The 16,197-nt window shown below is 42.7% G+C and overlaps 1 protein-coding gene across 3 annotated transcripts in view; it reads left to right on the top strand.

Moving 5' to 3' along the window:
• ATP6V1C2 (ATPase H+ transporting V1 subunit C2) overlaps nucleotides 1-16,197 on the top strand; it is a 19,144-nt gene continuing 2,947 nt past the window's right edge. The window contains exons 1-9 of one of the 3 annotated variants that reach the window (XM_079298080.1): nucleotides 1-19; nucleotides 1,054-1,271; nucleotides 2,404-2,471; nucleotides 7,665-7,750; nucleotides 8,319-8,348; nucleotides 11,766-11,860; nucleotides 12,591-12,682; nucleotides 14,259-14,357; nucleotides 15,360-15,428. In XM_079298080.1, the coding sequence (XP_079154206.1) occupies nucleotides 1,143-1,271; nucleotides 2,404-2,471; nucleotides 7,665-7,750; nucleotides 8,319-8,348; nucleotides 11,766-11,860; nucleotides 12,591-12,682; nucleotides 14,259-14,357; nucleotides 15,360-15,428 (668 nt within the window). In that variant the 5' untranslated portion in view covers nucleotides 1-19; nucleotides 1,054-1,142. Of the gene's footprint in view, nucleotides 20-383; nucleotides 1,272-2,403; nucleotides 2,472-7,664; nucleotides 7,751-8,318; nucleotides 8,349-11,765; nucleotides 11,861-12,590; nucleotides 12,683-14,258; nucleotides 14,358-15,359; nucleotides 15,429-16,197 lie in introns of those variants that run through there. The other 2 variants (XM_079298079.1, XM_079298081.1) reach the window with 2 other exon arrangements.

Below are 16,197 nucleotides of genomic sequence, written 5' to 3'. Positions count from 1 at the left end.
AGCGGGACTGCGAGAGCAGGTGAGGCAGCGAGCGGGAGAGGCACGGGCAGGTGAGGCAGCGGGCGGGTAAAGCGGCGGGCAGGTAAAGCGGTGGGCAGGTAAAGCGGTGGGCAGGTAAAGCGGTGGGCAGTCAAAGCGGCGGGCAGGTAAAGCGGCGGGCAGGTAAAGCGGTGGGCAGGTAAAGCGGCGGGCAGGTAAAGCGGCGGGCAGGTAAAGCGGCGGGCAGGTAAGGCAGCGGGCAGGTAAGGCAGCGGGCAGGTAAAGCGGCGGGCAGGTAAGGCAGCGGGCAGGTAAGGCAGCGGGCAGGTAAAGCGGTGGGAAGGTAAAGCAGCGGGCATTCCCCCGCGGGACCCCCGCAGCCCCCGGCGGAGCCCAGCGCGGGTGCCGCACCTGCCCCGTCCCGCACACCTGAGAGCGAGGGCGTGTGGCGGGGATGCTCCGCGCCAGATCTGGGGATGGAACGGAGGATTGCGGTGTGGTGCCAGCTGCTCGCTGTTCCGCCCTCATCTCTTTGCTTCGCACCACAGTAGCTGTCCATCTATTCTCGCCACGGTTCCATCTTTGTGGCTCTGCCGATACGCCAGGACTTGCCTTCCTCCAGCTCCTTCGTATCGAGCCTGGGAAGAAAAAACACAGAGCAGAGCAATATTCCGTCTTGCCAGTGGCATCTTTTGCAGCCTCTATGTTCAGCAAAGGTCTTGCTTTCATTTTCCCTTGCAAATGTCCAGCAATTTGAGAGAGAATATTTATCAAGCAGAAATTCTTTATTAAGTTTGGTTGTTTTGGTGAAGCTGCCAAGCTCCCAATAGGCACTGAACTTAAAGCGCAAGGCAAATGCAACAGGCTGGGAGGGAAAAGGGGAGGAGGAAGTTCATTTCTTCATGCAGAAACTGGATGGAACAACCCTGAGAAGGAAGGAACAGCCACACTCTTTCCGTGACATTCTGGAGAAGGTCATGTTCCTTTTCAGCCTGAGACACACAACTGACTCACTCTTCTGGTGCTTCTGAAGAAAAGAAATCAGTGATCTGTTCTAACTCTTTCTGTTCTTAGGGAAGAACACATTTTGTGTGGTTCTCTTTTAACCACTTACCTGCTTTGAGTTTCTACAGTGACAAGCAGTGAAAGGAAAATATTCGATCATGTCGGAGTTCTGGCTAATTTCTGCCCCAGGAGACAAAACAAATCTGCAGGCATGGGAGAGAATGAACACTGTGACATCTAAATCCAACCTGTCTAGCAACAGTAAATTCCATATTCCAGACTTAAAGGTAAGTGAGAGAGGGGTTTGTGTAAGGGCAATGCAGCAGCATTAGCCACGGCTAAAGACTTTTGGGATAAATCTGGGATTTATCATTTGGGATAATATGCAGAGAGTAGAAGGAGACTGTGGTTGGGGGATGAGTTGTGTTCAGTCAACTGAAAATTGATCAGAGAGAAGTAAGTCATTGTGCTTAAAGCTGAGCTTCACATTGGAAGGGTACATGTATAAGGAGTAAACAGGAGTGAATGTTAAATAACTGAACTATTTTATTCCATGTATAATTTGCTCCTAGACATCAAAATCCTATAGCATGGTACATCATGGATTGCTAATGCAAAAGGAGTAGCTGACTGTCCACAGCCATGGCAGCAAGACTACTGACAGAGAAGAGAGTGTTGCTTTTTTGTGTGCACACCTGAGATTGATATGATTTTTATAATCCATGGACTTTATTTTTACTATCTGTGGACCTTACCCCACTGATGGTGGTACAAGTCTGCTTATGTTGAAGGAAGTAAAGCATTAAAGGTGCCCATTTGCATTCTGTTTGTTCTACATAAAATTGTTTCTACTCCGTTAGATGGACCCTATTTAATATTGAGCTGGCAACATTACAAGAAAAGGTTTGGCAATATTCTGCAATACAATAAATATGGAGTTATAACTGACAGCAATTCAAAAAGCAGATGTCAGAAATAGCTTTGTGAGAGACTTGCTTTGGTGATAACAGAGAACACAGACAGACACCCCCTTTTGAATAAGTGCAGCTTCCCTTGGTTCTCTCAGTACGTCTGACTTGTTTGTATGTGTACATTATTTGTGTGCATTTCCAGTCACTGTTTTTTCTGGTTAAAGCCTATTCTATGCAGCCTGATGATAGAGGACAAAGTGAAAACAGGAAGAAAGACACTGACATAGAATCTTGAGATTACACATACTTTTTTCCTTTATTAGAAAAGGCTTTTTATGCCCTAGTTCTTCGGTAAAGGAATTGCTACTATTTTCCACCAAGTAAATAAAGTTCTGCCAAACTGTTAAATTCACATATTCTAAGGACAAGTGAGTCTCCTTATAGCTCTGCCAACAAAAGCCTTAGACAGAGTTGTGCATCTTTCACCTAATTCTCATCTTTTGCACAGGTGGGGACACTGGATGCTCTTGTTGGTCTGTCAGATGAGTTGGGAAAACTTGATAGCTTTGCTGAAAGGTAAAATAGATCTTATTTACCACATACAAATGAGAATCAGACATTGTTTTTATGGGATGGTATGTACTTGTATTTGTCTTGTCTGACTCAGTTCAGCCTGGACTACAACTGGACTAAAGTGGATAGGCTTTGTTTAACCCGTTGTGTTGATTGTCAGGGAGTTATCACAAAGAAAGGATCATCTTTTAAAATTTAGCTTTGTCTGCACAGCAATCCATTCAAGTGGCAGTGCTAGGGAAGCTGTTTCTCATATGAAAACTGCTTTAAATGGTGGGTTGTGGGGTCCTTTTATTTTGTTTTGTGCTTCTGGTTTTTTTTAAAAGAACATCCTCCCACCTCATCCAGAAACTCGATAGAACAACATTTAGAGAATGTGAAGCCCTCCCTGATCTTGTTTTGACAGAATATTTCTATTGAATCTTCTATACATTTTCAAACAGATAGAGGACTTCTAAGGATTATATTCTTTTGAATGAAGACCAGAACTCTCCCTCTCAGGCTTTTAAATCCTTAAAAACCAGAATATTGACTCATACTACATCAAACCTACTTAAGCAAAGACTCACATGATCTCCTTGCTGACAATTGCCAAGTTTGCCTTTTGGGGCAAACTGACCTGGGTGTACAAAAGAATAATGTAGTACAGCAAGCTGAGAAAATACCAAGTTTTAAGATATTTCATGGCACAAGGTAGGCTGCAAGGCAGTGAAGGTATAAGCTGCTAGATTTTTCTGCTTTGTTCTATTTTTTGCTTTGGCAGCTTACCTCACATGTAGTTTTGGTCACAGAGACATGTGTTAGCTCTTTTTGCTTTTTTTTCCCCCATTCCAGACTGATCAGCATTGTCTTGTTTAAATATGTTCAATCCTTTCATAGATCTTTGTGTGGCAGTTGTAAAGATACACAGAATCCCTGATATAAACTGTTTCCATCTATACTAGGCAGTTTAGGTAAAAGTTGGTCTGCTAGAGTTCTCCATAGCACTTTTCTCCACAGCATTTTTTTTTCTGATTTTACTGGTGCTGCCTAAGGGTTGCATAAGAATGATTGCATCTGATGTCTCTGAGTTGCACACAAGAATGATCTTTTAGAATCATAGAATATGATTCATGTCTTGAGTTGAAATGGACCCATCACAATCATTGAGTCCAACATCCTACTCCACACAGGGCTATCTAAAACTAAACCATTTGTTTTTTCAGGACTTTAAGCAAGACAGAGCAACTTAATTTATCAACAAAACCATCTCCAGTGTGACCCTCCCAAAAATACTGCCCCATATTCTTTGTAACACATTCCAGCTTCTTCTTCAATTACAGAGATTCTTGAGAAAGTGTAAATGGGGGCAAATTTGGGGAGAGACGGTGCCAATACCTGCTATCTGTTCTAATGGAAAGTGTTTATTGTGGGTATCTTCCAATTCAGAATATTCTGTGTTTCTGTGTCTCTACTCAGGGTAGCAGATAGGAAGCAACTGAGTGATGTGGGTTTGAGGGCTGCCAGAAATCATCAGAACTGATTTTTCAGAAAGGCATAACTAATTCCCAGCTTTTTGAAGAATTAGGCCTTCTGAAAAGCTGACTGCAGAATCCCTGTAAGATCATGGAGGGCAGTTAGAAGTGAAATGTCAGTAGGAGCTCCTTAGGCTCACTGGCTCCTGTTATCTTTGTCTTTACTTGTCAGCATGATACAGCTGCTTGTTCAAGCTGAATGTCACTTTACTCCAGTAATTGTCCCTTCAATGCCAGTAATGACTTTTACCCTCTGGTGGGCTCCAGGCATGGAGCAAAGGGGTCAGTGAGGCCCTTCCACTCCAATCTGCTGAGGCAAAGACTTTTCCTGTTTGTCTCATTTGTCAGTCAAGATAGGTAACCAGAAAGAATCAACAATATTTAAAAATAAGAAAGATGTTTTGAAAAATAAGAAAAATGCATTAGAGTAGTAATATTGGAGTAGTAACAGAGAATAACAGAATAATTAAAGGTACTAGCAGATTGCTCCAGGTTTTTTGTCTAAATTGTGATTCAAGGGTTAAAATGCCAAGCACTCACACTTGGTTGAAGTTAATGGCATTCAGAGGGTTACAAGCCTGTTCAGATGACCTGAGCATTTATGTTCCTGGTCCTGTGAAAGAACTGCCTGCTGAACTGTTGCTGGATAAACACAGCTGCCAGTAAAGCCAGGCAGCACAAACCTGTCAGCGCTGCCTCCTGCCAGGACAGCAGAGAAGGGGCAAGAGTTTGCAGGAGCTATTGTTTCCACATACTTTTATTATTTATTTACACAGAGAGGAGGGAGTGTTTTTCCATGTCATCCTGTGGTAGCATGGAGCTCTCTCAAAAGCTGACAGTCTCCTGAGTCACTCTTACCCGGGGTTCTCTCTGTCCTCAGTCAGTGCATACTTGGGAATGGCCTCAGACTGCAGGATTTCTGCTCCCTTTCCTTCTCAGTATCACTTCAAGAGTGTTAGGCTTTTTTTTTTCTTTTTGGAAGCTAATGACATTGCAGCAGTTGCAGAAGCAAAACATCAGTCTCAAGACATAATAGTAAGTTAAATGAAGTTATTCCCTTTACAGATTTTTATTACTACTTCTTGAAGCAGTTTTGTTGAAGCTCTCTCTTTTTATAATATGTAATTTGATCATGATATGTGCTCAAGATGGGATTCATCTCATCGAAAGGTAGAGATCTGATGGTTTGCTGTGAAAACTGCTCATTGTTGGGTGACAACACCCTCCTCCAGGGGTCTGATTCCTGTCATTTGCCCCAGAGATCAGTGGTATGGAAGGGATTGGTTCTGTCTTTGCATGGGAAATATACTAGGTGAGTGAATCCCACTTGCATTTCACAGGATGCAATGCAAGGCACAGAGGCTAAGGCAGGACTGGAAAATATTCCTCTGGCATAGTGTATTGCACACAATGTGGCTGTATCCTGCTGCAGGGACCACGGGATCTGTGGTGGGAAGGGAGCCAAGCCTTGCCTGGGCAGGTGGGACTGTCAGGTGCATGAGAGCACACACCTGTCCCATCCTCTGTATCCATGGAGAGAGTCTAGAGCTGTCTCCCACCTGTCAGGTCAGCCACCAGATGCACTCAAAAGTAATGAAAGCAGCTCAGGCCCTTTGGAGAAACTCCTGATTTATACATGTCCCTGTAAACTGCTTTCTACATAATGTCTTTAGCCTCCTACTCTGCTGGTTTTACCAACTACTCACTTGTTACAAGTTCCTCTGGGCTCTCTGAACATCATGAAGCTGATAAAAAATAGCTCTGTCTACAAGGTGAGATATGCAGAAGTGCTTGGCCAGGTTGCAGTTGTCAGGGAACCTCTGTCTGGATCCCTCAGCCCCCCCAGCCTGAGTGTGGGCAGCATGTGCTGTACTCCAGCAGCCCTCAGCTGCTGCTGGGCCCCTACAGGGCTGCAGCAGGTGGTGCAAAACTGCAGCAGCTCTGAGAAAGGGATGTGAACTGGAGCACAGTGCTATAGACTCCTCCTACAAGCACTCTGAACTGCACCTGTCCAGGATCATGAGAAGAATGTTTTGGGTTGAAAGGGTACTTTAAAGATCCTCTAGTTCCACCCCTCTACCATAGGAGACACCTTTCATTAGTCCATGTTGCTCAAGCCCCTATATAACCTGGCCTTGAATGCTTCCAGGGACTGGGCATCACAACTTCCCTGGGCAACCTGTGCCAGTGCCTCATCACCCTCACAGTAAAGAATTTCTTTCTTTATGTCCAGCCGCAATCTACTCTTTGTTTAAAACTGTTGCCTCTTGTCCTGTCACTATAGGCACTGGTAAAAAGTCTCTGTCCAACTTGCTTATAAGAGTCCTTTATATACTGAAAGCTCACAAGATGATCTTCTCCATGCTGAATTGACACAAACAGCAAAAATTTTAAGTATTGCATTCTTGGCAGTATCAGAAATCTCAGATTTTTCCCACCTATTGTAGGACTGGAAAACCTTTCCCAAGACTAAGTTTCTTCACAGTAACAGAGATAGATGCAACTGCTTTGCAGCACATGAAGGAAAAATCCTCTTCTCCAATGCCTTCCTGGTATCTATACCTAGCCCAAAGTTCCATTCCTGCTTTTGTAAAACACAGGATTTGTCACAACAATGCATTGTCCAATCAGGCAACACATTGTCCCAACACTGTAGATGCCCTTTCAGTCTCCAGCTCATCTGCAGCTGTAGTTGTCTCCCCTCAGTAAGGAGAGAAAGAGATGTGAGGCAGAAGTGAAGCCTGCTCTTACACTCCCTGTCACGATGCCAGGGACTGTGTCCACTTCAAGTCTCTGCCAATTCAATGGTCAGGCAGTGACCTTGTAGCTGCTGGGTTTTTTACATGGTATAGTTAACCTAGGACAGTTAGGGAGCTGCAGGCCAAATTCTGTTAATATTTTTTAATGCAGAAGGATACTTAAACAACCAGAAAGTCTCTCAGTCTGTAGGAGACAGGTACTTTGACTAGAGACAGGGGAAACTACTGCTAGAGAGACTTGTTTAATCCATTTCTAAAAATAAGTAAAGAAGTGGCACCCTAGAGACAGTGTTCTCTAAGAGGATCTCTGTACAAATCACTACTCTGAATTGGGCAAAAGGATTTGAATCTAGTTCTCCTACACCTTAAAGAAGGGTCTTGTCCACCATGCTAAAAGGGAAGAGAGAAAGAGTCCTGTAAAGAAAAGGAATAAGAAAGAAATTCCCCATCAAGCAAGATAACACTGCTATTTTCCCCTGAGTATTTTCTGAGACCCTTTTCTCAGCAAGCCCTAAGGATTTCTTTAGCATCCTCTGGAGCATATCTTCAGACAATGTCTGCATGTCGCCTCCTTGGCCTTCATCATCTTGGGGGTTTTAGACATGAGTTTCTTGCCTTTCTTGCCTTCTGGTTTCTGCTATGTGTATAATGAGTGTACAGAAGACTGAATCTTGGTCTTCTGTAAGTCCAGAGCACAGGCAAAATGACATTACCTATGTTTTTGAAGAGATTGGTATATTTAGAAAGAAGACATTTAGTTCTGCACTGTGTCCTAGATTTTTATTATCATTTGAATTGCCAATTAACCTGCCTTGCTTCAGAAGTGTTTTGTTTGGGCATTCCTGTGTTTAACAGATAACTCTAAAACTGTTTTGTAATAATTTTGTTTCTTCACTAACAAAGTTTGTCTTGTTACACTTAAGCGTAATAAAGAAAATAGCCCAGTACATAGGAGAAGTTATGGAGGATTCAAAGGATAAAGTCCAGGAAAATCTTCTGGCCAATGGAGGTAGGTGCTGTGAATGTGGGGGTTTAAATGCACTGATGCTGCTTTTGCTTGCTTCAGAATATCAATATGTGGAATTGAAACCCTCACATTTTAGAAATGCAACCTGCAACATTTTATTAGAATGTATTTAGCCCGCTCCCATTTTTCTCAGCAGAAGCTAACTTTGGAGTGAAGATTAAAGTAAGAGACATCCTTGTTCACTCCTAACATGATCTAGCACACTTCTGTGCCCTGCCTGGGTTTGATTTCTTAAGAGCACCTAAATGTCATTCTGTATAGGTGTGTGACAACTGTCAGTGATCTGTCAGTAATTTAATTCCCCAGCTATTCTGGAAAATACAACAAAATTGGATGTGGTATGCATGCTGATTACAGACTTGCAGTGTGATGCTTTTGGATAAACTAAGAGTGCACACTCCATCTGCCTTTGTCTGCTTTGTACTTCAGACCTGTATTAGTTAAGGATGGGGAGGAATTTCTTTTAGAAATGTATTTTCATGATATAAAACTGATGTTTGATGGGTGCAACTGTTCAAGAAATACAATAATCCCACTTACTGTGTTTCAGGGCTAAAGGATAAAATGAAATGTCTCCAAAGTATGTTGAGGACTGATGGTTGTGGTGTTGTTACCTGCATGCATTTGTGTATATTAGTGCTAGACACAAGTCTTGGTCTGGTTGTAGAGATACAGTGATCAGGTTACGATGGATTTCTCAAGTAACAACCTCGTAGCTTGATCACGATATCCCTATGACTTGAGAAACAACAGGTTTCGTTAATTTCCTTTGTTTTCCCCTTTCACACCATTTTTTTCACTATCAGCTCTGCATGTGTTGTATTAGAAGGATATGGAAATTACTTGCATGTGTTACTAATTCCCTCTGCCTGGGTTTGATCATCCAAACAAATCATATTGAATTAGGACATTAACCTTTTTAAGATTATTGACTACATCTTAAAAAATGAAGTCAGCTTTAGTATATGAGAATTCCCCTAGAATTATATTCCAGTGTCAGTCTAAGTAAGCATCAGGAACTTCATTGTACCAATTCTTCTTCCTTCCCTTTCTGATTAGCAAAAGAACTATGAAATTGAAGACTTCCTCAAGGTTTTGAAATCAAAAACAAAATTATGAGACACAATTTCTTGCTGCTTCTTTCTTTCTTCACAATTTCTTCCTGTTTCATACTATTTGACCATCCCAAGATGGTTTTAAGTTATACTGACTTTAGCTCACTTCTGTATAACCTCAACAGCAGTTTGGCTGTGTGTCTAAAAGGGTTTTTTTGCTAGATCTGTAGGAAAAACAATATAAAGTAGTAAAAAAATGCAGCACTTTTAGTTATGTGAACTTGCACACACATACATGTGCACACACTCAACTTTCCAGTTCCGGGAAAATGGCTGAAAGCAACCACATGCAAATTTCTCTCTTATAGAGGGAAATGTGTGTTTGTGTAATATAGAAACTTAATATATCATAACAGCATAGACAACTTTTCTTAAAATGTAAGTAAAGCTTTTCTTTAAAGATTCATACCAAAAGATTCTCTCCCATTTATGGAAATGTTAAACCTAAATGAATTTTAAAATTTGGTAAGTGGTGGAATAACTCCATTCTTTATAATGAGCCCAAAACAAAGCAAAATGGGAAGTGTAACAATTTTGAAGAATCAAGTGTTCTGGAGAGGAAGCATTTTACATTGCATTTTATTGCTGGATGTGTAAGTTGGATTATGAGACATTCAGGCTGTGGATTCCCTGGGCAGCTGTGAGCTTGTAGGAATCATCTCTCCTGGGTGGGCAACTGTGAAGCCTCTTAGAAGTGACTTGACAGCTTCCTTAAATGAAGGATACCACTCCAGGAGCATCAGGACTGCTTGGCATTTTAAACACAGCTCTGCTAGTGTGTTCACAGTAGTTTGTGCCATCCCCAAGATCAGGCTCTTTAACTAACCTGCACTGGTGCCAGCTAGCAGTGGCAAGCTGGCTCAGGAGTGAGCTCGAAAAACTGGCCTGAGAACTCACTGCCCAACATTTGGATGCTGCTGAGATTCAAGGAATGTGAGGATAGAAAGGGCATGTGAAGTTCTTCAGGGAACTTTTATATCTCATCAGCTATAAATAGTGTCTGTCTTTAAAGAGCCTGTGCCTGCAAAGCCTAAGCACACAAGCTTAGGAAAGAGGCAGGAGGGTGAAATCCTTGTGTTGTGTGCTCCATACTGAAAATGCTGTGTGAACTTTGTTGCTGAAGTATTTTTGACCTCTCTGCCTTCCCCACAGAGATCACGAGCAAGCACCAATGGAGAACTGTGCACACAGCAGCTGTGTCATAGCTCTCCAATCTTCTACAGTTTTACCCCTTTTCTACACCTTGCCCATGCAGGAGAATTTGCCCATTCCTGATCAGATGTTAGCAGGAAGGGTTGGATCTTTGCCCTATGACTCTTGTACCTGGGATGTGGGGGATGTTGGAACAGCTGTGGTTTTGAAAGAGGGGAGAACACTGCCATGGTAAATGCTCTCTGCCTTCCAGACAGTTTATCTCTTGCTAAGAAGTCTATTTCTCCTAACATAAGACTTTCCATGCTTTGGAAATCTAATAGGGTAAACTGACTCTGTTGTGGGGTGAGAGAAGCCCATGGAAAGGATAGTGCTCTCCTGCCAAGGGTATTCAGTATCACATGAGACTGCAGAGTACCCTCAGCCTGGTAGTATGGCAATTGCACAGTTTTTCACATTCCTTCTCATGCATCTTGGTTCATGAAGTTTTCCCCTAAACCTCAAAGTCTAGCGCATAAGAAATTGTGCTCAAACCTTGCTGTGGGACTGAATTCAGCCCCTGAAAAAGACAGCAAAGAACACTGAAGGGCCCTAGTATACATATCCTTTTACTTGGCACCTTGAGCTTGTTTTGCTCCGTCACCTCAGAGCAACTTGCCAGACATTCTCCCTATTTACCCTCTTGGTCTGGAAGAAAGTCCACCCTTTAGACAGTGCTTCTGGCTTCTTTGTCTAGACCTTGAAACCCTGCCTACTGCCTTCCCCTTGTCTCCCTAACCTTCTGGGGGGCAGTCCAACTCTTGTTGTGGCAGGATGCATGACTTTACCCCATCGTATAAAGGTCTGCAAGAACACTATGTAGTGGTGTGTTCAGCAGCCAAAGGCTCTCAGAGTTCTGACAAAGAGCTGTTTGATTTCATGAGCTGCTGGAGGAGGATTCCTTGTTTGGTACAATAATGTACTAAGCCTTAATGTTTTCCAACATCAAGAACCCTTGATCTTCAAACAGTGGAACAGGAAAATCTTGTTGTAGGAGCTGGGTGTAAGCTGTGGGTCCCTGTGCTCCGAGGGTGCTGTTTTGGGGGTTGCATGCACAGGTTCTTTGCTGTGAATTTCTGTTCTTGCATGCTGTGACTGGATTTATCTATTATGTAAATAATCTCTAGCTTTGTATGAAATGGGGATCTCTGTGTGCAGAGTCAATGAGGAGTTCCTCATCCCACCTGCATTTGTTTGATTTCTAGTGATCATTTGGCTGAATCACAGAGAAGTGACATCTGCTGTACTCTTAATACTTTTGCAACCCTGAATATTACTGCTGATCCTGGGCACAAAGTATTTTTCTGATAGGTGTTGCTGGGATTAAATTCAGGCATATTGCAGAAATCAAGATTGAGATTGCACAAAGCTGTTTTTAATGTGAAGAAGAATAGCTGTACACTACTGTGTCCCACTGATACAGATAATGTTACACTTCTTCTGTTAAGTGTAATGCAGAAAAGATTTTTGGTTTAACTTTTAAGTTTGGGGATGTTTAGAAAGTTGATTAGATTGGGCATAGTATTTGTGCATATTTGATCTAGATTAAATCTCTATTAGAATTGAGAAGTGGTCTTCTGGTTAAAGTTGTAAAGTTAATCAAAGCTATGCCTAAGATATAGCTGGGGACTACTCCCCAAACCTTGACTTGCCATCTGGTACACTATCTGCTTTCATTCATCTCTTTGCAGTTGACCTAATTAGCTACTTGACACGGTTTGAGTGGGACATGGCCAAATATCCCATAAAGCAGCCGCTGAAGAATATATCAGAAGCATTAGCAAAGGTAAATTGTACTCCAGATTTTAAGATGTCATGGAGACATGCATGGGGAAGTATGTCTTTTGGCTGCTTGTGATCCCTCCTCTCAGGGCAATCAGTGGGAGCTTTGCCTTTGGTTTAGGCAGGAGCAAGCTCAGAAACACACACTTTGTACTGATATTGTACTGATATTATTATTTTAATTTCTATTTAAATAATAATGATGCATATATTGAAACCTATCCAGCCTGTAAGTATATGGCACTTTATCAGATTCACTAGGGTACCTTGATATATCTTCTGCACTTTAATCCCCTTCATTGTAATTTTATATATATATATATATATATATATATATATACTCTGCAATATTATTCTCCACTTTGGAGGTGTTTTTTGTGGAATTGTTGGTCCAACATTAAATCAAATACCTTCAGGCTGAGTGAATTATTTACACTATCACTTCATTCAGAAAGGCATGAGGTGTTGTTCTTCAACGTAGGTAACAAATAAAACCATGAACGTGCCCCTTAGGTACAGCTGTAGCACACCAACACAACAGCTGACTGAACCCTGCTTTCTGCAGAGGCCTTTGCCCCAGGGGAGCTCTGAGCCCTGCTCTTTCTTGGCCACAGGCTGGTGGTATTAGGGGAGCTGGCAGCTGTGTCTCTGTGTTAAGGTGCAGTACTAGCAGGACTGAGGGGAGAACAAGGCCTCAAGCACTGCTTTGACTCCCTTTTTTCACTTTGTTTTAGCAAGTGACTCAGATAGAAGCAGACCTAAAGACCCGATCAGCTGCCTACAACAACATTAAAGGAAATTTGCAAAGCCTGGAGAAGAAAACGATGTAAGTGTTTTGCACTGGGGATGTGGTTTCTTGGCTGAAGTGCAGGCAATGTGTGCTCACACCCACTCCTGTGTGATGGACCACATGTTCTGGTGGGAGCAATTTTTCTGGCTTTGGGACATGATGAGCATTTCAAGATCCAGTGAACACAGATGGTGGGGTAACTGGTGTGATCAGCATATCTCAAAATCAGCTCAGGGAGACTGAAGTTCCTAATAGGATTTTATTGACAGTGTGAGCAAGCAGTCTTGGAAAAAGTCAACTGTTTTGCTCTGATGGGGATTCAGAGAGTCAGACGTTAGATGAGCAGTGACAATTGATGGATTCCTTTGCCACATGGAGCTGTGCCCTATGTTCTGAACAGCATTTGCAAAGCTCCCATAGGAAACAGCTCTGTCTTGCTTGATCCTGCACCTCACCAGCTTCCCACTTATATTTTTGTTTTCTTTCTTTCCTTCTGTTGGTTCAGGTAATGCACTGTTCAGGCTTCTCAAATGCTCTGTCTCCTGTCTTCATCTGCTTATGGTCTTTGCCTATGTCAGTGCTGATACCTGGGGTTTTTTCTAGGATATCACTGGGGAGGATGGTCAAATCCAGTAAGTAGTAAATTTAAAGCAACTTAGATGATGCTGTGCAAGCCCTCACCCAACACATGCTCATATATGCCAGTGTTCCTACTCAGGATTGGGCACAGGGCACAGGTGGCTGCCTGACACTGCCGTCAGCCAGAGCTCCAGCAACATGAGGAGAGAGAAGAATGGAGACCTCATGGCCAGGGACAATCTTCCTGTCACCATTCCATCCACCTTTAAATGCTGACAACTCTGGTGTCCACCAGTGCTATATAGTTTGGGTTGAACAAACATCTAACAAGTTACCAGCCAGTTAGTTAATACTTAGACTGGCCCAGTGAAGCTCAAACCAAAAAGTACTAATTTAGGTCCTTCTTCACTCCTGCCTCACATCTAGTGCTTTCCAGCCATATACAGCTACCTACTTGTCCTAGGAATTGATGTGACCAGGTGGGCTCAGTCTGTGGAGACCTCCTGCAGGTCCCACCTGTGTGTGAGATTGCTGCTCTCGCTGCTGTTCAGAAGGAGGTGTCTCAGGGTGCTTGTCCATGGCAGTCCAGGAGTGGCAGGTTGCTCTGATGGCTAGGTCTGTACTTTCATGGCTCACTGTGCCTGCAGCATGCTCACACGAGCATCTCAACTTCTCTCAGGCTTCCTGAGAGAGCAGGTGCTTCCCACAAGATGTGATAATGGCTGGGAGCAAATGTGCACTTCCCAAATATTTACACCCTTACTGTAAATGGCGTAATTTTGCATAAAGGACATAAACTGGCCTCCTGCTAGTCACCAATATTGTATATTTAGTAGTAGTTACTTTTTGTTTTTTTAGTTGCAGTAAAAATAACAAAACAGCCAAGTGTAGCTGTGTCCTTTAGCCACCTCCTTCTGGGCCTTCTTCTACCCCAGTATATGCTATTAGCATCTCTACCCACAGCACAATGCCTCCAATGTTCTGCTGCTGAGTTCCTGCTACTGTTATTCTTACTTTGTCTTCTTCACCATAGGGGAAATCTGCTGACCAGGACCCTGGCAGACATTGTGCACAAAGAAGACTTTGTTCTGAATTCTGAGTATCTTATCACGCTGCTGGTCGTGGTGCCAAAGTAAGGCAACAGTGTGTGCACACACCCCGTGGGGATTGAGTCCTAGACCTAAGCACCAGAACCAGGTGATACTGGTCAGGCTGGGGCAGCTCATGAGTGCCCTGACTGGGACACAGGTGGAGCCCTTAGCAAAGAAGAAAGAACAATTTCTGACATGAGTGGTGCTAGCACAAAAGAGCGAGACAAAGACTGCGCCAAAGCTGGAGCAGGATGATTGGCATGAAGGTTTTTAATGGTTACAAGTGGGTTCTCAGTCTCCTGATAGGAGTAATATGAGCTAAAAGAAAACCAGATTCTTACTGGAGCATAGCCAGTTTCTAAAAGGAATTGGACCTGCTCAACTCAGTCTGTCTCTGCTGGCTGTGCCCTTGTAAGTGCCCGCACATAGGATGACTGCTGCCATTGGGGAAGTGACACAATGTTCTCCTCAGGGCCCTACACAAAGCATTTCCTCCCCATATACCCCTGTCCCAACACACACATACAACACCATCACTCTTCTGTCTCTGAAAAGCTATCTGAGGTAAGTTTGTTGATTTCATTATCTGAGTTTATTCATGCTAAAAGGAGACTTCTCTCTTTGCAAACTCTTACCATCCCTCTGTTCCCTTTCTCATGGTGCTGCCATCAGTGCAGCCTAGCACTGGATCAGCTCTGGGATTGCTCATAGCAGATGTAGCACACCTATCCATGGACCAGGGCAGCTTGTGCAGGGGTCCTGGAGCATGGGACACTGTGTGGCAGACTGGAAGTATATGCCACATTCCTCCCACCATCAGCTTCCTGACGTTCACCCTTCCTTTAGCCAAGCCCCAAAGTGAAGTCTGAGGGTGTAGCATTGAGGGAAGCATCTCCTCAGCTGGTGACTAGGAGAGGAAAGGATAGGAGAAGCTTAATGTATCTTAATGATGTAACCCATTAGCTTAATTAAATACATATATCAACATTTGCTTTCTAGTATACAGTATTGATTTACTGTGCTTTGTTTTGTGTTGCTCAAAGGTCAAGCTACCTACAGTGGCAGAAGACCTATGAATCACTCTCAGATATGGTAGTACCTCGCTCCACCAAGTAAGTGAAATTTCAGATTAAGCTCTGTGTTTGTTTTAGAGATCTCATCATGTTTCAGCCCCCAAATTTGTGGATCCTGGAGGAAATTACTAGTCTAATGCATAGGCTCCACATTAATGCATTTGCATTTCAAATAGAAATTAGTTTGTTGAAGGAAAGTACAGATGAAAGAAAAAAGTCTGGTTTTTTTAAATTAGCTTGTTCTCTTTTCTAGAAATCTATTTCATTTTACTTTCAACCAGGCCTTTGCTTCTTTTTGTGTAAAACAGGCAATTTATTACATTAATTGAGGTATAGTTCAGACACATGCAATCACATAGAGCTTTATGGAAAGTACTTTATAAAAAGATTAAACACTAAACCTGCATTTTTAATTGCTTTCTTTTGTAGCATAGAATAATTCAGCATACTGTCATTTGCACTAGCAAAAGCCATATTTACTCATCCTTTCACCTCAGGTTAAAAATCTTTCCTAGAACTTAAATATTCCATTGTTCAGCTCATGCAGACTATGAGATCCAGTCCAGGGCACAAGAGCTGACAGTGGTATTACCTGAAAAGAAGAAGGTGATAAGCACAGAGAAAGAAACAAGCTGTCTTGTCTACTGCCTGTTCAAAAACACAAGTGTGTGTAAAGGTGGGGGAATGTTACCAGGAAACAGAAAAATCAGGCAGGCAGAATGTGTGTGTATTACAGTGTGTTCAGGAACTAAACCAATTGAGTTTTACATTGAGATAGAATAGCCAGTGCAACTAAAGTCATTGTTCC

Source organism: Erithacus rubecula, assembly GCF_903797595.1.
Source record: "Erithacus rubecula genome assembly, chromosome: 2".
Lineage (NCBI taxonomy): Eukaryota > Metazoa > Chordata > Aves > Passeriformes > Muscicapidae > Erithacus > Erithacus rubecula.
This window is presented reverse-complemented; position numbering and strand designations above follow the sequence as displayed.